The sequence below is a fragment of the Neofelis nebulosa genome, chromosome 1 (genome assembly GCF_028018385.1).
Source record: "Neofelis nebulosa isolate mNeoNeb1 chromosome 1, mNeoNeb1.pri, whole genome shotgun sequence".
Classification (NCBI taxonomy): domain Eukaryota; kingdom Metazoa; phylum Chordata; class Mammalia; order Carnivora; family Felidae; genus Neofelis; species Neofelis nebulosa.
The window spans coordinates 66,746,877-66,771,022 of NC_080782.1; the positions used below are offsets into that span (position 1 = coordinate 66,746,877).

The window sequence follows — 24,146 nt, forward strand, 5'->3', positions numbered from 1 at the left end:
GGGTGGAATGGCATGGTAGGTATATGTTTAATTTTTAAGAAACATTCAAACTGTTTTCCAAAGTGTTTGTACCATTTTAAATTTTCATCAGTAATGCATGAGAGTTTCAGTTCTTTCACATCTTCATCAACACTTGGTATTGTCAGTCTTTTTAAATTTAGCCCTTCTGACAGATGTATCACGGTATCTCATTGTGATTTTATTTTTAAATATTTATTTTGAGAGAGAGAGCAAGCGTGTGCACACGTGCTCAAGGAGGGGCAGAGGGAGGGAGAGAGAATGCCAAGCAGGTTACACCCTGTTAGCACAGAGGCTGATGCAGGGCTTGATCCTATGAATCGTGAGGTCATAACCTCAGCCGAAATCAAGAGTCATATTCTTAATCCACTGAGCCACCCAGGTGCCTTCTCATTGTTATTTTAATGTGTATTTCTTTCTTTCTTTTCTTTCTTTTCTTTAATGTTTATTTATTTTTGAGAGAGCCAGAGACAGAATGCAAGTGGGTTAAGGGCAGAGAGAGAGAGAGGGAGACAGAGAATCCGAAGCAGGCTCCAGGCTCCGAGCTGTCAGCACAGAGCCCAACGTGGGGCTCGAACCCATGAGCTGTGAGATTATGACCTGAGCTGAAGTCGGACGCTCAACCGACTGAGCCACCAAGGTGCCCCTTAATGTGCATTTCTTAATGATGAATGATATTGTGTATCTTTTTTGTTTTTGTTTATATATATATACTTTTAATAATTTTTTAATGTTCATTTTTGAGAGAGAGTACAAGCAGGGATGGGGCAGAGAGGATGGTTACAGAGGATCCAAAGTGGGCTGTGCACTGACAGCATGGCTCAAACTCAGAAACCATAAGATAATGACGTGAGCTGACATGAGACGCTCAACCAACTGAACCACCCATGTGCCCCTGTGCATCTTAATGTGCTTTTTTGACATCTTGATGAAGTGTCTGTTCAGATCTTTTTTTTTTTTAATTTGTTTATTTTCTTACTTTTGAGTTTTAAGAGCCCGTTGTATATATTCTGGGCACAAGTTCTTTATCTGATACATACTTCTAAAATTATTCTACCAATCTGTGGGTTGGTCTTTCATTTCCTTAATGGTGTCTTTTGAAGAGCAGTTTTTAATTTTCATGAAATTCAGTTTATTAGTTTGTTCTTTTTAGAGATTTTGCTTTGGTGTCATATTGAATAAATCTTGCATAATCCAGTGTCACAAAGCTTTTCTTTGTTTTCTAATGAAAATTTTATAGTTTTAGGTTTCATATTTAGGTCTATGGTGTAGTTTGAATCAATTTTTGTATAGGACATGAGGTAAAGAGTTATTATTTTTGAGGGTAGGAAATTTTACTCTGGTTTTAGTAAAGATGAATAGAGTAAGAATAAAGGAGTCATTTCTTACCCTATTTTCCTAATGGGGAGTGACTGTCCCGTAATTTAGGTTATTCTAATCTAATATTGGCTGTGAGTTACTTGGCATTAGACAGTAAGTAGTTTGCTTCTTTCCAAATGCATAATTAAAAATTTTTCCTAAAATCATTACTAGTTGGGTAAACTTACTATTTATAGGTGAGATGGGCTATTTTAATGAGCTTCTATTTCCAGCAAATGTCAGAGGCAAGTTAGATGTGTCTTTCAAGCCTGAGCTTTTTCGTTTACATTGTATTGCTTCTCAGAGAGAGGTGGATTTTTTTTTTTTTTTCTTTTCTTAAACTTTGTATTACAGAAATCCTCAGACACTCAGGGTACCTGGGTAGCTCACTCAGTTAAGCATGTGACTTTGGCTCAGATCATGATCTCACTGCTTGTGAATTGGAGCCTGCTTCGGATTCTGTGTTTCTCTCTCTCTCTCTCTTTCTCTCTCCCCCTCTCCCTCTCTCCCTCCCTCCCTCCCTCCCTCCCTCTCCCTCTCTCCCTCTCCCCCCCTCCCCCACTCTCGCTGTTTCTCTCTCAAAAACATTAAAAAAGAAAGAAAAGAAAGAAATCCTCAGACATTTATAAAAGTAGAACAGTGTAAAGATTCCCCCTGTATTCATCACTTAGCTTCAGTACTTATTGGTGTTCTACCTCTGTTTACCCATGTATTTCAAAAGGTGTAACAGTTACTACTTAAAGATATATATCTAATGTGTAGCAAAATTATACAGTACCCAGTCTCATTTAAAAATTTTCCAATTTGTTTCAAAGATGTCTTTTTATAGTGTTTGAATCAAGATCCAGATAAGGTTTTCTTTATTTTTTGATATGTCTCTTAATTTCTCTTAATCTACAACATTACTACTCCCACCCTATTTTTAAGTGTCGTTTATTTGTTGAGACAACGGTGATTTGTCCTACTCAGTTTTCCACATTGTAAATTTGGTTGATTGCATCTTTGAGGTGTCCTTTTAACTTCTTCCTCTATCTCTTCCATATTTCCTGGAAACTTGTAGTTAGATCTAGAGGCTGAATTAATTTCAGGTCAGTTTTCTTCTGGCAGGAATGCTTTGTACGTAATGTGTAGTTCCTATTGTGTCACATTAGCAAGCAAACATTGTCAAGATTTTCTCAGTAGTGATTGATTGTTCAGTGGGTTCACGTTGTCATCCTAATCAGTCTCTTAGAAAGTTCTTTACTGTGATATTGTGATTTATACTAAGAAATGTGTATTTTGGTCTTTAGTTTATGGCACAGAGCTCCCAAGACCTTGGTCTCTCCTAAGGGGTGAGAGTGATAAAGATGTCCTTTGTGTGTATTTTATTTTTTCTTTTTTTTCTTTTTTTTTTTTTTTTTTTTTTTTAACATTTTTTATTTATTTTTGGGACAGAGAGAGACAGAGCATGAACGGGGGAGGGGCAGAGAGAGAGGGAGACACAGAATCGGAAACAGGCTCCAGGCTCCGAGCCATCAGCCCAGAGCCTGACGCGGGGCTCGAACTCACGGACCGCGAGATCGTGACCTGGCTGAAGTCGGACGCTTAACCGACTGCGCCACCCAGGCGCCCCTGTGTGTATTTTATTATGTTAATGAAAGACACACCTAAGGATGGGGGCTTGATTGCCAGAAGAACCCATCCTGATTAGAGGGCTAGAACTTTCATTCCTAGCCCCCTAATCTCTAGCGAGGAAAAAGGGCCGGAGGTTGAATCACTGGCCAGTGGTTTAATCCGCCATGCCTATGCAATGAAATCTCCATCAAAACCTAAAAGGGTGGGTTTCAGAGAGCTTCTGAATGATTGGTGAACATGTGGAGATTAAGAAGAAGGTGGTGCCTCTTGGAGAGGGCATGAAAGCTCCATACCCTTTCCTCATATCTTGCCCTATTTGTCTCTTCCATTTAGCTGTTCATGAGTTACAACCTTTTGTAATAAACCGGTGATCCAGTAAATAAATAAAAATCTTTCTCTGTGAGCCATTTTAGCAAACTAATCAAACCTGAGGAAGACAGGGTCATGAGAACCTCTGATATATAGCCAGTCAGAAGTATAGGTGACAACCTGAACTTGAGAGTGGCATCTGAAGTTGAGGATGGGGCAGTCATGTAGAACTGAGTCCTTAATCTGTGGGATATGATGTTATTGCCAGGTATATAGTCTCAGAATTAAGTTGAATTGTAAGATACCTAGCTGGTGTTGGAGAATTGCTTGCTGGTATGGGAACTACCCTTCCTGCTCCCCCCCACCCACACACACACATACTCACATGCATACACACACCCCATATTGGAACTTAGTACAGAATTCTGTACTTACAAACTTTCATCTAATGCTTTAGCATTGGATGAACCCTTAAATTGGTGTTAATTTATTACTTTATTTCGGTTTCCCAGGAATCCATACCTGTTTTGTTTGTAAGCAGAGTGGGGAAGATGTTAAAAGGTGCCTTTTGCCCTTGTGTGGAAAGTTTTACCATGAAGAGTGTGTCCAGAAGTATCCACCCACTGTTATGCAGAACAAGGGCTTCCGGTGCTCCCTCCACATCTGTATAACCTGCCATGCTGCTAATCCAGCCAGTGTTTCTGCATCTAAAGGTATGAGTTTCTCACATGGACCAGTCTAATTGTAGAACCTCGCTTTCATTGGCAATGTGTATTTCCAGGTGCTATCTGGCATCTCTTCGTGGCCTCTCTAGCTTTTGTCAAGAGTGTCAGCATTTTATGTGAGAGGAGAATAATGGACTAGTCTAGCAGTTCCCACATTGTATTCTGTGGAGCCCTAATGTTATGTGGTGGTTTGAAATATTTCGATTTCTTAGTTTGAGAAAATATTGTGCTACATGCCTTTCTCCCCCTACTCCATTAGGCCAAAGTGTATTATTCGTTTCCTATGGACCCTTTATATCTATGGTTGTCAGATGTGATATCATTCAGACATGCATTTTGGGTAGAATTGAGGTTTTTGTTTTGTGTTGGTTTATTTTTTTTTAAATGGAAACTTCTATCCTAAAACCTCTTTCCTGCATTATAGTTAGATTGAGAGCTAAAGTTTCCAAAACTGCCTATAGTTCCAGGTAAATCCAAGTTTTTAGGTCTATTCTCATTGGGAAAACAGTCATTTATTTCTGTTCAATAATAATAGGGTCTCTTACTAGTTTTCCCAAGCCAAATATTGTGTCTCTACTATTAAATGCCTGTGTGCCCACAGAGCCCTCATTTCTCCCATAGGGGATTGAGGAGGAAAAATGTAGCAGTGTTTTGCCTTTGCTTTTAATTAGACTGGCAGTACCTTTTGTAATATGATTCCTTGGACTTATAGATCTCCTCACTCTTAAGTACAGTAATTTAACTTGCTTGATCAAAATTACAGTTTAACCATCAGTTTACCTTCCCATTTTTAGTTGTTATTGTAGATTACATTTAGATGATTTGGTAATGGTTTCTATTTGGTGTGATACATGTTAGAGGATATATTTTATCTGGAAGGGGTTCATTCACCTTAAAGTTCCGGCTTTAAGAATCACATAGTACCAAGCAATATTATTTATTAGTCTTTCTCTCTCCCAGCTGGCCTTCTTTCTGATTGTGCACATCCCTTCTATTTAGTCTGAGGCTGATTCCAGGTTTCCTAGGAGTCTAGGCAATGGATTATATAGGGTTTTTCTTGGTGAGGCAGGCTCACTTAATAGTCATGAGATCTGACTCTTTGTGGCAACTTATCACATAGCTCCCATCTGAGCTTTTCATAGTGAATTATGTGTTTTATCATCCCTTGTCCTAGTAGTGTTTCCTTCTATTAGTGACATTTTCTCAGTGCTGACAAAGATTTCAGTAACTGGTGTTGTTTTATATTTAATCTCTTTGTTTTTTGTCTGCTACTCTGGTTTTCCTGCTTGTAATTTTAGGTCGTCTGATGCGCTGTGTCCGCTGCCCTGTGGCATACCATGCCAATGACTTTTGCCTGGCTGCTGGGTCCAAGATCCTTGCATCTAATAGTATCATCTGCCCTAATCACTTTACACCTCGGCGGGGCTGCCGAAATCATGAGCATGTTAACGTTAGCTGGTGTTTTGTATGCTCAGAAGGTAAGACATGACTGCTTAATGTATGAATAGTCTAAAAAGAGGTTAATACAATATTTTAAGTGCAACAAAAATCATTTTCTTCACATTGTTAGTAGAGAAAATATTGGAATGTAATGTCTTGAACTTAGGATAACATAGCAGAACTTTTAAACTTGTTTTTTTTTCCCTGATAAGGGAGAGGTTTTATTTTGTTATTTTGAATAATGACCTTATTTTCATTAAAATGATAAATGAAACAAAGAGAAAGATAAGGGAAAGGAAATAGAATCACCCTTGGAAAATGGGGGAATGTGATCAAACAGTACAAACTTCCAGTTAGAAGATTGGTAAGTTTGTGGACTTAATGTACACCACGGTAATTATAGTGACTAATACTGTATTGCATATTTGCAAGTTGCTAAAGAGAGTAGGTCTTAAAAGTTCTCACTACCACCAAAAAGAAAAAATTATAATTATGTGAGATGTTTGATATGTTACCTAACCTTAGTTGGGCAATTATTTCACAGTATATACATCTAGTCATTATGTTGTACACTTAATATACAATGTTATATGTTAAATAAACTGGAGGTAAGGAATAATAATTAATAAATAAATAATCCCAAATCGTCCCAAGTTCCACCATCAGAAAAAATCATTACTTAATTTTAAGTGATACTACAGGGGCGCCTGGGTGGCGCAGTCGGTTAAGCGTCCGACTTCAGCCAGGTCACGATCTCGCGGTCCGTGAGTTCGAGCCCCGCGTCAGGCTCTGGGCTGATGGCTCGGAGCCTGGAGCCTGTTTCCGATTCTGTGTCTCCCTCCCTCTCTCTCTGCCCCTCCCCCATTCATGCTCTGTCTCTCTCTGTCCCAAAAATAAATAAAAAACGGTGAAAAAAAAAAAATTTAAGTGATACTACATAAGACATTTGTGCACATAAGCAGATAGCAGGGGTATATATCTAGATAGAAATAGTTCTAGAAGATGGTATTATATTGTACAATTGTGTTTCTTTTTTGTTAAATCGTTTATTCATGAATATAAAAGGAAAGTGAAGGAATTTATGAACATCTATTAAGTATTTCTTTTTTTAAATTTTTTTTTTTTTCAACATTTTTTATTTATTTTTGGGACAGAGAGAGACAGAGCATGAACGGGGGAGGGGCAGAGAGAGAGGGAGACACAGAATCGGAAACAGGCTCCAGGCTCCGAGCCATCAGCCCAGAGCCTGACGCGGGGCTCGAACTCACGGACCGCGAGATCGTGACCTGGCTGAAGTCGGACGCTTAACCGACTGCGCCACCCAGGCGCCCCAATATTAAGTATTTCTTAACTGTTAGAGGTATTCCTAAAAGTTCTTCTAAAGTGGAAGAAAAATAAATTTTATATCTTTATATATTTTTTTCTTCAACTTAAAACATACTTCTTTGATAGAGTTAGTGTTAAGCTTCTACATTTTCTTTCAATTCCTCACAGCCTGATTTTTGCTAGTTATTGTAAGTGGATGGTTTAGTAATCATCACTACTCTATTTACTATGGTGCTTATAATTCTGATTTCCTTATTTTAATTTTTCTCTTGGTTGACTGAACTTCTAGGAAGCACCCAGTGGTGCTTATTTCTCTGCTTGAGGCTATCCATCATTTGCCTCTATACTAGAAGCATGTGTTGGGTTACTATAAAACAGGATATGTGTTCTTATTCTAAGACTGTTGTGGACATTGCTTCACTGTTTTTTCTGGTGTTGATGGTGACACCAGTTCTCATGTAGTTTCTTCATTACTTTTCAAATTGACTAAATTTTATTGATTAGTAATTTAGGGGGAACAATTTCTCTCACTTTTCTGTTTTTTTAATACTTATTGGCTATGCAATTTCATGAAAACTTGGCTGGTTATGAACATTCCGAGGGACTCATTTAAAAAGTCAGTATGTCTAATTGAATAAACATCCCTCTTGAGAAATTTGGATATACTAAATAGTGCTAAAGTCATAGAAGAAGGTTTTTCAACTGCTTTATATGATTGAAGTGGTCAATTTGGACTTTTTTTGTGCTCTTAGAAGATTCATGTAACATGACAATTTAAGGAAAAGATACACTTAGAGGACATGGTTTGTATCCTCAAACCATTCTATGCTGCTAATATAGAATAAACAAAAAGCACGTTAAGTGCACTTATGGATAAAGAGGGAAGCCTTTGGGGTAGAGATGTTTTAATTCACAAAGAGGACGTTCTTTTTGTTCTTCTAATACCTGCTCCTTATAAACACTGTCTTGTGAACACTGCTGCCTATTTATTATACCACTCTTCCTTTGTTTAGAAGAAAGTTAAAGACAAGAGTTTGGTATTTAATAGCTTTTAAATATAACATTCTGGGGGCACCCAGGTGGCTCAGTCAGTTAAGCATCCGACTCTTGATGTCGGCTCACACCACGATCTCACAGTTCGTGGGATAGAGCCCCACATCGGGCTCTACACTGAAAGCGTGGAGCTTGCTTGGGATTCTCTCTCTCTCTCTCTCTCTCCCTCTCTCTCTCTCTCTCTCTCTCTCTCTCTCTCTCTCTCTCTCTCCCTCCCCCTCCCTCTCTCTCCCTCCCTCCCTCCCTCCCTCCCTCTCCCCCCCGCCCCCCCCGCCCTCTCCCACTTGCTTAGTCTCTCTCAAAATAAATAAACTTTAAATACAACATTCTGTAATTCTACTCTTAGAATAAAAACAGGTGTCTGGGAGGCTGAAGTGTAGGCTCCAAAAGTTTTCCACATTTCTTGGAGATGGGATGATGGAACAGTTTCAACATTAGACCATTTCTAACTCCAGAATGGGATGAAATGAATAAAAGCGAGAGTGCCCATGTGATAGCATTCCTAACATGCAGCATCCTAACTGAAAAGTTACTGAATCCATTAATGGATATACATAATGGTAACTGAGTTTCCGAGAAAACAGTAGCTGCAACAGTAGCAGCTTTTAAAGTGTAGGCCCTTTCAGAGGCTTCCATGAAATCATAACTCTTTTCATAATAATAATAGTAAGATACTACTTGCCATTTTTAATTTGTTGACATTTACACTGATGGTTCAAAACTAGTGGTGGGTAAAACTGCTGCACCTAATAGAAATCAAGGCAGTGGCTCTAAACCATATAAGTAGAAGCAGTCCCTTGTGTTCTGTGTCACCACACACTCTTGGTTTTTTTTAAAAAAGTTTCACACAAGACTATTCTTATATAATAATCATTAATTTTATTAAATATCAATCCTCAGGTGAACATTGTTTTTAATATTCTGTATTATAAAATGGGAAGTGCATATAAAGTGGTTCTTTTGTATACTGATGGTTATCTTATGTTAAAGCACTCATGCAGTTGAGTTGCAGTCTGAACTAGCTGCCTTGTTCATGGAATGCCAGTTGTAGTTGTAAGAATTACTGTGACAAACCATGGCTCTTCACACTTGGATATTCGTCAAACATTTTCTTGAAAATGGATAAAAGTGAGCCTGTTTTCAAGGAAAACACACAGACAGAAGTCATTGCCAGTGATAAAACTTGAGCTCTTAAGTGAAAATTAGAATTTTGAAAACTGGTAACTATCACCCTGAAGCTTAACAGCTTTTTAGTATTATTGTGAAACCCTCATGATATGAATAACTGATATTATAATAGTATATAATGAAATAGATCAACATTTGGAAGATCTACCTAATTCAGCAAACTAGTATTTTCCATATGACCAATGTGCAATGTGCACATTAAAAAGTTAAAAACCATGCATATATAAAAGATCCATTCAAAGTGCAAGACAGATCAATGAATTTTAATGTAGTAGTACTAAAAGTTTATTGAAATTATTTCAGATTTGACATTGCAACTAAAGTCTACCCTGTGGAGTTTTAGTGTATAGGTAGTATCAAAGAAGGAATTTGTATACGTCTTGAACAAGTTACTAAAATAGTCCTTTTTTATAAGTATTTATCTGAGAAAGAACAGATTTTCTTCATGTGCCTCAACCAAACAGCGTATTGCAATGAATTCAGTTTAAAATATTTGTAAAAATGTGAAACACTGAACCCCATTAACATTTATTTTGGAAAGTAGATATTTTTTTTTTTACAAAATTTATATTAATAGAATTTGATATTTTTAAATGAATTAGTAAATATTTAAAAATTTTCTTAATTTTGATTTCTGTTTAGTAAATATACATGTTTTTAGCTTACATAAACAAAATTTATTTTGGGATCTCCAAGAATAGAAAGTTGTCATGAGGCCAGAAAGCCTGACATGAACATATAAAGCTAGACATGAACATATATTTTGCTAAGGCTTTACCCTCACTAACTCTTCAGGACAAGACTTGGAGTTACATGTTTGAGTCTAGCATGTTTGAAGCATGCTCATTTGTGGCCTTAAGGTATTTATTATATTCCCTAAATATGATTCCTCTTTACCTGAAATTCTTTACAGTCTGTAACCATGAGGATTTCAGCTTCAGACATATAAATTGAATCACTTTAAGTGAAAATCTTTAGGAAGTGAAAATTCCTTGTCATTGCAATATATGTAATTATCCTGGTGTCTGAAAACCTCAATGGAGAAGGGAGAACATACATTTAACTGAATTTTAGGGCAACAAATCACTTTAGTACCTGTGACTTTTTTGTCAATTGTGAAAATCATAGGTATTTCATTTGTTGTAGATATCTTAAAGTATTTTGCAGTCATTGCTACTGCTAGATCTTATTTTTGCATTACAAAGAAACATAATTTTTTGTTCTAACATTTTGATAATTATATCTTAATGTAACATTGTCTTTCCAATCTATATGTTAGGTTTATGCATTTATAAATGTTACTCTGAAAAGAGCCCATAGGTGTCAGAGTACCAAACATAAAAATGATTAAAGAGTAATTTCAAAAGAGGGAAGGAACTGACCATATGGAGACTGTGTATGTGTCAGACACTACTGGGCCATTTTTTCACTTATCTAGTCTTCAAATAGATGTGATTGTGGAAAACATCACTGAGGAAATGATACCTTAGCAAGAAAAGTGAATTCCCTAAGGTCCATATGATCTTGGTGCTCAAAATTGACATCACTTAAAATTTGTGCTCTTCATACTCTGGTCATTGTGTGTCACTGGTATCCTTTTTATTTGGTGTGTCTCTGGTGTGTGAAGAGAAAGAAGTAAATATGTGTGCATGTATATATTTTTAGAAGTTGATTTTTTTAAACTTTTTTAAAAATGTTTATTTTTGAGAAAGAGAGAGCGTGAGCAAGGGAGGGATAGAGAGAGAGGGAGACACATAATCCAAAGCAGGCTCCAGGCCGTCAGCACAGAGCCCAACATGGGTCTCAAAGTCATGAACCGTGAGATCATGACCTGAGCCAAAGTCGGCTGCTCAACCGACTGAGCCAGCCAGGCACCCTAGAGGTTGATTTCTGACCTCATTGCCCTAACCTCATTTTGCCAGTAAGATCTCATATTTATTTGTTGTGAATCTAACAAACCCCCAAGGTTGTGGATCTAACAAACCCCCAAGGAATATTGGAGAGGGAATAAATGCTCTTGTAGAAAATCCTTTCTGGATAAATTACTAAGTCTTTAGCTGAGAGATAAATAATTGGTTAGGAGCAAAAGCTATTTCATCTGGGTCATGATATGCGGCCTTGTGATTCTGAGTGCCAGATTTTTTGATTCCCACAGGAGGCAGCCTTCTGTGCTGTGATTCTTGCCCTGCTGCTTTTCATCGTGAATGCCTGAACATTGATATCCCTGAAGGAAACTGGTATTGCAATGATTGTAAGGCAGGCAAAAAGCCCCATTACAGGGAAATTGTCTGGGTAAAAGTTGGACGATACAGGTGAGTGAGCATGAAGGAGACTGACACTCTTTTTTTTTTACCATCCTCTGTTTCTTGGGATCTTAAATACAGTGTTTAGCTTTTTTTTTCTTTAAATTTTAAAAAAAATTTTTCTGATTAAGCAAGGTGCACCCCCCCATTAATTTTTTCATTATAAAAGAAAAAAAACTCATTTTCTGTTTTGTGATTATAGGAATAATACATATTCTCTGGAAAATTCATGAATGAAAACAAACCCATAACAAGGAAGATACATTGCTAATATTTTAGCATATTTACTTGAAGACACACCAATGCATGTTCCCTCAAAATAATTAGCCTTATGGTTTATACCCAGTTTTGTGTCTTTTCTTTTTTTTAATTATTTTTGTTGATCATGGAATATACAGAAGAATATATCAATCATAACATGCATGATTTAAGAGAATCAGAAATTTACCTTTCTGATACATACATACATAAGTACCTACCTATGTATGTTCCTCCCATTTAAAGAAATAGCATATTGCTGGTACTTGAGGCTCCCTCCATGACCCTTTCTGAATATACTGTTGCCCCACTCCTAGCAGTAACGACTATACAACATTTTGTGTTTTTTATTCCTTTGCGTTACTATATGTTTACACATGTATAATGTTTTGTTTTGCACGTTTTAGACCTTTATGTAAAGGAATTGATGCTATATTTTCCTGCTACTTGCTTTTTTCATTCACTATTATGCTCCTGAGATTTATAGTGGTTAGTGTAGTGCTCTAGTTCATACTTTGCCATTCTCCATTTCTTTTTCATATAGACTTCTGATATAGTGTAGTTAATTTATCCATTTTCCTGTTTGGAGCAGTTTGTCAGTGTTCCTTAGTGTACATGCACAGGAGTTTTTCTAGGATAGGGGTTTCCACCTTAAATAACTAATGCCAAATTGTCTTCCTAAAGTGGACATGTAAAGTATTAATTTACATGTATTTTATTTTATTTTTTTTTTTTTTAATTTTTTTAATTTTTTTATTTTTTGTATTTTAGGGGTCAATTCTTGGTGTCATTTTTCTATATGCCTAACAGTTTTTTAAAAGCCAAATTGTATTTCATTGTATCATGTGCCGTAGTTACCTTATCATTCATTCCCTTCTTGTTGAACATTTAGATTGCTGTCCAGGTTTTCATTCTTAAAGATAATTCTTCAGTGAACATTATAGTCAAAAGCTTTGTTCATATCTATGTGATAATTATTATTTTGTTAAATTATTGTTTCCTTTTATAGATTCTTTAAACTAGAATAACTGAATCTAACTTTATATGTGAGTATATCTATGAAGGTGGGCGTTTTCAGCACATACTACTTGTTTGTTCTCTAGTTAGATTGTAAAAATGGCTAGGTTGAACTTTAATGTGGATAGACCTTGTTATTCCTTATTCCTGTCCTAAAAAGTAGCTTGTTTCCCTAATTATTCTGCAGCCTTCTAAAGGTTTCCTTGCTTGTTTTCACCTTTCCCAGGTGGTGGCCAGCTGAGATCTGCCATCCTCGAGCTGTACCTTCCAATATTGATAAGATGAGACATGATGTTGGCGAGTTCCCTGTGTTATTCTTTGGGTCTAATGACTATCTGTGGACACACCAGGCTCGAGTCTTTCCCTATATGGAGGGTGATGTGAGCAGCAAGGATAAGATGGGCAAAGGAGTGGATGGGACATATAAAAAAGGTAACTTTATCCTTTTTGTTTCTCAGGCCATCACAGATCTCTGTTACCCAAGTATTTGTTCTGTTATGTGTTAGAATTCACATATATTCCATTAGCTGCTGTGTTCTGATTTCTGGGGCATTATGTAGCTACAGCTATAGGATTTTACAGGGAACTTGATCCACATAGCTCATTATTTTTAGCCTAACCTTTAGGTAATTAGAATTTCCTTGAGGGAGTTTTTTTTTTTTTTGGTTTATTTATTTACTTTTGAGAAAGAAAGAGAGATAGAGAAAGCCTGAGTGAGGGAGGGGCGGAGAAAATTCCAAGTAGGCTCTGTGCTGTTAGCCCACAATGTGGGCCTTGATCCCACGAACCTTGAGATCTTGACCTGAGCTGAAATCAAGAGTGAAACGCTTTAACCAACTGAGCCACCCAGGTGCCCCTTGAGGGAAGTGTTTTATCAGTTCTGTTTTCTCAGCATCTTATCAAGTACTGGAACTTTGGAACTATTTTATACCATAAACAGTATAGTTTGTTAGACAAGAGTCAGAATCTCTAGTAGAGTTGTTTGTTCCACAAGGTTTTTGTTTTTGTTTTTGTTTTTGTTTTTTTTTTGATTTGTTGGGAAGAAATAAAATTCACCAGAAGTTAATAAAGGAAAATATTGAAAATGAAAGCATTAATGTTCTGAATCAAAAGAGATTTTTTTTTAAGCTGGCCTGGTAGTGAAGGAATGAGGACATTTGGGGCTAGGAGGGGTTGAATCAACTATGAGCCTCAGTTTTCTCTTACTGTATAATGAGTAAAGGTTGCTTTGAGAATTCAGTGAGATAATAAAAACATCAACCACAGAGCACATAGTTGAGTTGGTATGCCATCAACAATAATTACTTTCTTCCTTTAGCTGTCCTTTGAAAGACAGTATAAGTATCTCTTATTTCTTAATTTATTTGGACATTGACATATGTAAGATTTTATCTGCATGGTGAGGTGGAGATTCTAAACAAGTGAAACTTTCGGGGCACCTGGGTGGCTCAGTTGGTTGAGCCTCCGACTTTGGCTCAGGTCATGATCTTGCAGTTCATGAGTTCAAGCCTCACATTGGGCTCACTGCTGTCAGCTCGTAGCCCACTTTTAACCCTTGGTCCCCCTCTCTCTGCCCCTCCCCAACTTGTGCTGTCTCAAAAATAAACATTTAAGGGTTATCTGGGTGGCTCAGTCTGTTAAGTTTCTGACTCTTGGTTGCAGCTTAGGTCATGATCTCACAGTTGGTGAATTTGAGCTCCAAGTTGGGCTCTGTGCTGACAGAGTTTTCTCTTTTCCTCTCTCTGTGCCTCTCCCCAGCTTGGGCTCGCTCTCTCTCTCTCTCTCTCTCCCCCAAAATAAATAAATAAACTTTAAGTTTAAAAAAATAAACATTAAAAAATAGTGAAACTTTTTGATTAGATGAAGATTCTTTATAAGATTGTAAGCAGGTAAAACTTTCTTGATGAGGAATGAGAATGATGTCCATAGGGAACAAGTTTCACAAAGGTTCCATTTGCCTCATGTCATTTCATTGGGTCCTCACTTATCTGTTGACCATGTCGTTTCTCTGCAAATATGGGCTGTTAGTATTAATACTATAGGAGCTTGGCTCTTGAGTCTTGTAATCTTGGATGGTCGGGGACCAGTTTAGCAACATCTTTGTCTGCATAGAGCTGGCCACCACGGAGGCTGGGGGAGAAGGTCGAGTTGTAGGGAATACCACAAGTCTGAGCCCACTAAAGCTCTGGGATTCTGCTCTTTCTATGCCTCTACCCTGGGCTGGCTGGGTACCTCTGCCTTCAAAGAATACACGTTTTTATGGGCAAATTCGAGATCTAAGCAGTCAAAATGCCATTCTTTGAGTGTTGTGGCAAAAATGTGCATGGTGTGCTATGGGAACAGACCAAGAGGAAGCATAACTGTGCTGGGGATCAAAGTTAGAAGTCCTGGATGGTTTTTTTCCAAGTGACTTTGAAGAGCGAACCATAATAATAGTTCTCATTTATTGTTTGCCAGACCCTGTTCAGGTTTTTTTCTGCTTTAAGTCCTTGTGATACCCCCTGTAAGTTAGATGTTATTATCCTTATTTTATAGATGAGGAAACTAAGGATCATAAAAGTAAAAATTACTTACCCAAGGTTCCAGTGCCAATAAGTGATAGAGGAAGGTTTCAAACTCTAACAGTTGGACCCCAGAATCCAAACTCTTAAGCCCTACTCTGCCTGCGAAGAAGTTAACAAATGGGGGACACCTGGGTGGCTCAGTTGGTTAAGTGTCCCAACTTCAGCTTTGGTCATGATCTCACGGTTCATGAGTTTGAGTCCTGCATCAAATTTTCAGTGATTCTGTCTCCCTCTCTCTCTGCCCCTCCCCGCAGGCATGCTCTTTCTTCCCCTCCCTCCCTACCCCCTCCCCACCTCTAAAAATAAACTTTAGGGGCACCTGGGTGGCTCAGTCAGTTAAGCATCTGACTCTTGATTTCAGCTCAGGTCATGATCTCAAGGTTCATGAGTTTGAGCCCCACGTCAGGTTCAGTGCTGATAGCACAGAGCCTGCTTGGGATTCTCTATCTCTATCTCTTTCTGCCCTTCCCCAGAACACTTGTTCTGTCTCAAAAATAAATAAACATTTAAACTTAAAAAAAAAAAAATTAACAATGAAAATGTTAACAAGACAGCATATGTGAAAGTATACATTAAATCTTTAACAAACTGAGTTAGTGACCTCTGTGCAGTACAGTTGAAGATGGGGTTGGGGAACACAGGGCTGTTTGCCAGAAAAGGTAGGTAAGTTACATGGTCAGAGCAGACTTTTTAGAAACTTTTGTCTAAGTAGAACTTGAGGACCATAAACGTGAGAGGCTATAGCCAGAATGTTAGTGAGATGGCTGTTTCAGTACTTCTGAACAGAGATGATAAGACTGTCACAGTGAAGTGACTCTGGGGTGGAGAGGATGATGAGTATTTGGATAGACATTAAGTAGACAGAGTAGGCAGGACATGGTGAATAATAGCATGAAGAAAGGAGTGATTATAAAATAAGAGGATTCAGGGCAACACGAATTCTGTTAGATGGTGACAGGGAAATGGAGAAAAAGGGGTGGATCAAAGGGGATATTTTCTTTAAACAGCTAACAGAATATGGGGAAAGCTGCAGAGAGGAAGGAGGGGAAAGAATTGGGATTCTTTTCAGAATTTTTAACCTGGTTCAGGAATAATGAATTCTAAAAAAGGAGAATGAATTAAAAATTAGTTTTACGTGGAAAAAGAAAGAATCTTAAGATTTTGTTGGACTTCTAAGATATTACACTCTTTCAAGCATATGAAAGTATAGTACTTGAATACAAATCAGCTATGAAGATCTGTTATTGTATCTTTATAGCTAATAGTTGATATTTACAGAATGAGCCTTAGGAGAGGAATAGGACAGGTACTCTAGAAAATTGGGTAAGAAGGAGAGGAAAACTTTAATTTTGAATTTCTTCCAAAGGAATGTAGCATGTTATTTGGCACTAAAGAGACGGAGTGTTTCTGGAGGCAAGAGGTTCAGAACTGAGGCAAGAATTTGGCTTAATGAAGGGCAGTGACTTTGCTGAACAGATGCAGTCTCGTTGTTAGGAGATGTTATTTGTGGGCTTTTTCAAATCATTTGGCTGGATTTGTTTTTGTTTTCAATTTTCCTCTGAAGGTGGTAGCCTGCATTGTGCCATTTAATGGTGGATTATGTTTTGTATTAATGCTAAATCTGAATACCCTGGGAACTATAAATTAACTTGAAAATAGCAGTCATATATACTTCTTAATTTTCCATATAATGCTGGTTTAGTTTTGTGTAAAAGACGTGGATTTTCTCCAACTTTAAAGGGGGAAAAAAAGGCAAAATGAACAAGTCCACCTAAGATTAAGTGACTTGTGCTGTGTGTTTTCTTAGCTCTTCAAGAAGCTGCAGCAAGGTTTGAGGAGTTAAAGGCACAAAAAGAGCTAAGACAGCTGCAGGAAGACCGAAAGAATGACAAGAAGCCACCACCTTACAAGCATATAAAGGTGAGAAAAGACCTCAGGAGACTGTCTCTAGGAGAGACCCTATAGATCTCTCTCTCTCTCTCTTCCTGCTGTGTTCATGAAGAGGATTGGAAGCACAAACACAGTTGCTTTTAGGTAGAGGTATGAACTTGAAAGAAGATAAAAAGTTCCAGAGCAGCATTCCTAGCACCTTGTCTACACTTTTATGTAAAATCAGTTGTGTTTTATAATTTTTTCTGTTGCTTTGGAAAGTCTTTTTATAGAAGTAGATTGGATTAGATTATGTGCACAGTCAATATCTTGCAGTTTGAAGGGGGTTCAAGAACCATGATAAAAAGTGATAAATAGTCCCGAGATAGTATGAATAATACACAGGGTAAGTCTTCTTGGTAATGGCTGATACTAAAGATATTTTAGGTGACCACTATGACTGGGTTTCCCAAGGTCAGTAAAGTTCCTGTTAGTTGTACCTAACCCTTAATGAACCTAGTAGAGTAAGAGTCCTCACTGTTTATCATCAGGGTCCTTCGGATCCTTTGCATTTGTTTATGTTTTAAGTCATTTTTATGAATAATTAAGAGAAGTTAAAAATACAGGAATAATGTAGAACAAATTTACTAGACATTTCAACAAGTATTTACTAAAACTTCTTTATTCTTTTTTTTTCTAAGTTTTATTTATTTAAATAGGTAATCTCTACACCTAACATGGGGCTTGAACTCATGACCCTGAGATCAAGAGTCACACACTTAACTGAGCCAGCCAGGCACTCCTATAACCTCTTTTCAAAAAACCTTTTTAAGAAGTTAGTTGTGTTCAAACGTTAGAAGACATGAAAGAATACTATTATGAACTTTGTTAACAAAATGAGACTGTCCAGTTTCTTGTTGTACAGTATTTATGCTGATGTCATTCCTGAACACCATATTTCTTTTTTGTCTATAGAAATTTATTATTAGTATTCCCATTGATATTTGGGCTTCTAAAGTCTTCTAGTCTGAGGTTTCACTTAAAGATCAATTTCACCATCTTTAGAGGCTAATGTAGTCAAGTATATCCCAAATATTCCATGGGACATACCTAAACTAGAAACCTTTTTTTTTTTTTTCAATCTGAAATTCAAATTTAATCAGGTGTCTGGGATTTTTATTTGCTCAATAAAGCAACCCTACTAAAAGCAGACTACAAAGATGTTATCTCGACTCTTTAATACATTCTGGAAAGATGATTTAGCACTTTGGGCAATGCCATACAGAAACTAAAATGTGAGTGTTGAACTCTTGCATGTATGAACTTTGGTGATTTCATTATTTTTCTGTTTTCTTGTCAGTTAAATCTTTATTGGCAGAGTTGGGAATCACTGATGAGTAACTATGAGTAATGATAAAATAGTGAAATGTTATGAAATATAGGAAATTAGGAACACTAAAATTCCATAATATAGCTTAGATTTTTAAAAGGGTTTTAATGGATGTACATGGTAGTTGCAAGATAGAATGAGGGTGGTTCCCCCCCTCCCCCTTTTAAAAAAAGGTAAATTTGGCTTTTGATCTTTGGAAGACCTGTAAGAAAGAATAAGATTAATAAAATATAAATCCTTACAAATAAAACTGATGAAAAGAGACAAAATCTAAAATTGAGTCTAAATGGAAACTGGTGGTGATATACTGAGAGTTAAGTGGAGTTATTGTGCATGGAGATATAATGCATAGAGATCTAAGTGTAGTTAGGCCTCAAAAAGGGGAAAGTAATCTGGTTTCCCACAGTCATAGATGTCAGATAATAGCAAGGGAGGCATTTCTGAGTAGCACGTCAACCATATTGAGCTGTTGCGAGAAACTTCTTGTGAGTGATCTAAATCACAGAATTTAGAAGCCAACTTCTTTCCTTCATACACCGTCCCACCTTTTTATAAACAAATATATTTCCAGGAAAAAATTTTAGATCAAGGGTTGGCAAACTGTGGTCCATGGACCAAATGGCAAACCATTGGCAAACCAACCAACAGTCCATGGACCAAATCTGGCCTACTCTGGTTGGGAAAAATATAAAAATGAAAAGCAGGACATGAAGATTATATGAAATTCAAGTATCAGTATCCATAAATGAAGTTTTATTGACACTCATCCATGCTTCTTTAGAAATTGTCTTATGCTACTTTTGTGCTCCAATGACAATTAAGCTACATGCACCAGAAATCTATACCCTTCAGAGACTAAAATTTACCATCTAGCCATTTACAGGAAAAGTTTGTCAATCTCTGATCTAGAGTGAGCTAAATTTAACTGTACTTACATATTTATATTTTATTCTTACTAAACAATGTGTTTTTTTTGTTTTGCTTTATGTTATGTTAGGCAAGAAACTTACTTGGGATTAGTAACAAATTAGATTAGATCTTCCGAATGATTGAAACATATTTTTATAGAAGAAAAGGAGTAGGATGAAAATTTTGTGGGAGGGAGGTCAGGTAAGGGTACTCATGTTGAGACAGGTGCATGTTCAAGTGCCCTATTTGTAGGACCTGCAGTCTGAGGTGATTGAACTTAGTCCTTACCTCTATACTTTTAGAATTTGCTTTCTTGAGTTTTGTGACTTCAGTGGTAATAGTATGCCTTCAATAGTATAACTTCACGTGGTAACAATATTCCTCCATTAACAAGAAGTTTACAATTTTTACCAGTATTTGAAAAATCTGGGAAGAGATCTGGTAGAGTTACATCCTTCTAAGGTGCTATCGAGAACTGGTTTGAAGACATTATATTTCTGCAAAGACAGTGGAGATTTTATGATATTGTTAAACAGTAGGCAAAAACTAAAATGTTAGAAATGAAACTTTTTGGGAATTTAGCGGGTGGAAATAACTTTTGTTAATCATAGTGATTTTAGATTGAATAGATAGGGTAATCTCAAATATTTGATGTGACAAATACTTAAAAGGGACATTAATAGGTGCCTAGCTGACTGAATCAGTTAAGCATCTGACTCTTGATTTCAGCTCAGGTCATGATCCCAGGTCGTGGGATCAAGTCCTGCATTGGGCTCCATACTGAGCATGAAGCCTCCTTTTAAGATTCATATTTTCTCTCTCTCTCTCTCTCTCTCTCTCTCTCTCTCTCTCTCTCTCTCTCTCTACCTCCCTCCCTCTCTCTCTCTCTCTCAAATAAATAAATAAGATATTAAAAGGACAACTTAATTTTAATATCTACCATGTTTAAGAGGCTGTAGTAAGCTCTGTACTATAACTTTTACTTGTATTTCTTATTCTCACAACAATGTTAACAAGTGATTTATCAAAATTTTGATAAAATTCCTGAATAGCCAATTTTTATGAAAGGGTTGAGTTTTTAAAGACTCACAGTTTGACTATTCCCCATGAAATAATATCAGGTAGGGGAGACTCATTCTCATAGTACACAAATCCACCTGTATTATGAAATGTCTGTTTTTTGCCTCAAATTGTTGCTACCAGCATTTGAAAAACTAATGGCTTCAGTGTTATAGCAGCTGTTTGACCTCTGTGTTTTACCGCAGCAGATTTTCACTGTTTTTGACTACTACTAAATAAATGCATGAGTGACATTGCTATAGTCTATTAAAAAGATTTCATATTATGGTAATAAATATTAAAATATATCTTCACATAACAGGAACCTCAGTTACCCAAAGACCTTCTCATGCAAGCCATTATAATTTAAGAATTTTTTTTTTTAACGTAGTTGCTAAAGTGGTGCCACCATGTGGTAATAGCAGAAACTCAGTTTAGAGTTCACTTTGGCGTACCAGCTTTTAAACTACATTTTTTTAAGTGATTTTCAAAAATTTTTTGTGGGATTCATAATTTGTATATTAAGTAAGGCTTTATGTCAAACGTGCCTAAATCTTTTTTCAATTTTTTTTATTGTAAAATATAGATAACATAAAATTTATCAGCCTAATCCTATTTAAACATACAGTTCAGTGATATTAAGTGCATTCATAATGTTTGCAGCCATTACCACCATATATCTCTAGTATTTTTTTTCATCTAGTAAACCTGAAACTCTACCCATTAAACATTAGCTTCCCATTCTCCCCTCCTCTCATTTCTTCAAAACCACCATTCTACTTTTTGTCTTTATGATTTTGACTACTATAAGTACCTTATATAAGTTGGAATCATACAGTATTTGCCTTTTTGTGACTGGCTTATTTCATGTACAATAATGTACTTCAGGTTCATCCATGTTATACCATGTGTCAGAATTTCTTTTTAAGCTGAATAATATTCCATTGTTTATACCACATTTTGTATATCCATGTGTTATCTGTGGATGTATATGGGTTCTTGCCACATTTTAGCTATTGTGAATAATGCCACTAAGTTCAAAATCCTGTAAAATGTGGCATTCAACTTCAAGGAAAAGACGTCTATCTTTTAATAGGTCCTAAACTGGCTTGTGTTGGCTTGCCTGATGTTCTATAGTATGTATTTCTTTTCCAGGTGAACCGTCCTATTGGCAGGGTACAAATCTTTACTGCAGACTTGTCTGAAATTCCCCGTTGCAACTGTAAAGCTACTGATGATAACCCCTGTGGGATAGACTCCGAGTGTATCAACCGCATGCTGCTCTATGAGTGCCACCCCACAGTATGTCCTGCCGGAGGACGCTGCCAAAACCAGTGCTTCACTAAGCGCCAGTATCCAGAGGTTGAAATTTTTCGCACATTACAGAGGGGCTGGGGTCTCCGGACAAAAACCGATATTAAAAAGGTGAAGAAAGTTTTTCATAATTTATAGATTTTTTTTTTCTTCTTTGCATTTGCTTAATAGGAGTAGTTATTCTTGATGAATAGGAGATGATCATTAGAGGGAAGATAAGATAGTTAAGGATTAACCTTACTATTAGTCTTGCTGTGTCCTTCTAGAGTTTATAGGCTTGGGAAAGTCTCCTTTACCTCTAAAGTCCTTAGTATTAAACATGTTCACTGTGTATGAGGATGAAAAAATGAAGGGAATTCATAGAGATACTGTGACCTTATTTGCTCTTTTGTGACAATCCTGGAACCTGTAAAGAGAAAGGGGATAATGAACATGTGATACAAAGGTGTTAATCACCTAATAAAATCTGTTTTCACTGGGTTTGAGTTCATGGAAAATGAAGAAGAGGATTAGGCCCTCTGTACTAAAAAGCACACTAACATGTACAATTTCAAACTTAGAAGGACCTGCAAGTTTCTGATAGATAATATTATGTAGTCTTTGTGTAGAATAAATCTTGACATTTTAATAAACTTTATTCTAGTTATGCTTTCTGAAGAATTCTGAAGTTTGTCTCTAGAAAAGGAAGTGAATATCAGTCTGTTTCGTTATTTGCTAAGTGGTTATTATCTACTGTGTGTTGGGCATTGTGCTCCAAATGCAGTGATCAATAATAGAGACATGGTTCATGTTTTCATAAAGTTTACATTCTAAGGGGGGCAGACATTGATCAAGTAATCACCCAGTGTGGAAGCACAAAGGGTTCTGGAGGCAGTGGTAAATGGTAAAGGGCCTGAAACTAGCTTTGACTCTGAGAATATTTTAAGTTGAAAATTGAAAGACAAATAGTTGTTGGCTTAGACTAGTTGAGTGTTAAAGCATTGCAGGCAAGGTGGACAGCAAGAGTGAAAGCTGGTATGGCCACAGTGTCAGGAGGACAGTATTGTAAAATGTGGAAAGGCAGCAGACAGAGCACGTTCTCTGGAAAAGGATCATAGTTTAGGGAAACTGACTTTCAGGTTTGGGGGCACTTAAAGGGTTCAACTATCCATGTCAGCATTATAATGGAGCCCTAGTTTACTTACTTTCATCTTGGTTGATCTTCATTGTCCAGTGTATCCCAGTCTTTCTCCTGGTAACCATGATAGGAGTGGGGAGGTGGTTTTCATTGTCAAATAGTTGAAGCATCGTATTTGTGTTTCTTGAATAATCCTTTGCTAAAGTGACTAGTTACGTGTACATGAACTTCTTTGGAGATTGTTATTTTCATTAATTTTTTAAAAAATAAGGTGTACCTGGGAACACAGTTGTGCTTTTTGCCATTAAGAGCTATTTCTTGTTCTAGGGTGAATTTGTGAATGAGTATGTGGGTGAGCTAATAGATGAAGAAGAATGCAGAGCTCGAATCCGTTATGCCCAAGAACATGATATCACTAATTTCTATATGCTTACCCTAGACAAAGTAAGTAATTTGTGTTACTTCCATTGTTATAAGATTGTGAAATTGATATTGTCCTAGTCATAGTGTTTGTAGGCATGGATTCACCACCCAAAATAGTGTCTTTCCCTTAAATTTATAGGGATTGCTTGGTCAAGGTTCTGGAGTAGCTCAGTTTGCCCATTTCTTGGTATACATTCATTGCCAGAGGCAACAAAGCTATTTGCTTTCTTTTTGAACTGTTTAATTTGGGTATTATGTCTTTTAGTTTTTCCTATAGGATTAAAACTTGAAGCCAACAAAGTAAAATAATCATTCTTTTACCCTTTTGCTTTACAGATTGAGAAACTGATTTGTTAATATTTAGTACATTAAGAAGGTCTTAAAAATTGATTTTAGAACTCAGCTTCTGAACCCAACTCATCTTTCCAATTATAGGAATTTGCTGATGAGTTGCATTTCATCGGTGCCTAGAATTCTATTTGGGACTCATTCCTGATTCTAGCATCTTAGTGTGTTTATTTTCTGTGTATCAGATTCTTCCTTGTATCTGAATATTAGGGTCTGCCAGCTCCCCACCCCCACCTCTTCCACTGGCTGTTACAACAGATTTCTTTCCTGGTGTGAAACTTTGTGAACATTTATCAAGTTGAACCCTTTGGTTTATGAGATCATCACCTCCAGATATTCACATCTTAGTTTGGGATGGGGTCACATTATCAGTATTAAAATCTGCTTAGGTGATTTTTTTTTTTTTTTAATTTTTTTAACTTTTATTTATTTTTGAGAGAGAGAGTGTAAGTAGGGGAGGGGCAGAAAGAGAGGGAGACACAGAATCTGAAGCAGGCTCCAGGTTCTGAGCTGTCAGCACAGAGTCTGACATGGGGCTCAAAC

The 24,146-nt window shown here is 36.8% G+C and overlaps 1 protein-coding gene across 8 annotated transcripts in view; it reads left to right on the forward strand.

The window, feature by feature from the left end:
• The window catches only part of NSD1 (nuclear receptor binding SET domain protein 1), a 148,887-nt gene that overhangs the window by 111,035 nt on the left and 13,706 nt on the right, over window positions 1–24,146 (forward strand). For all 8 annotated transcript variants that reach the window (XM_058724337.1, XM_058724370.1, XM_058724348.1 and 5 more), the window contains 7 exons: window positions 3,813–4,013; window positions 5,324–5,503; window positions 11,188–11,344; window positions 12,837–13,042; window positions 16,982–17,094; window positions 21,557–21,826; window positions 23,160–23,276. In XM_058724337.1, coding sequence (XP_058580320.1) covers window positions 3,813–4,013; window positions 5,324–5,503; window positions 11,188–11,344; window positions 12,837–13,042; window positions 16,982–17,094; window positions 21,557–21,826; window positions 23,160–23,276 — 1,244 coding nt within the window. The remainder of the gene's footprint in view (window positions 1–3,812; window positions 4,014–5,323; window positions 5,504–11,187; window positions 11,345–12,836; window positions 13,043–16,981; window positions 17,095–21,556; window positions 21,827–23,159; window positions 23,277–24,146) is intronic.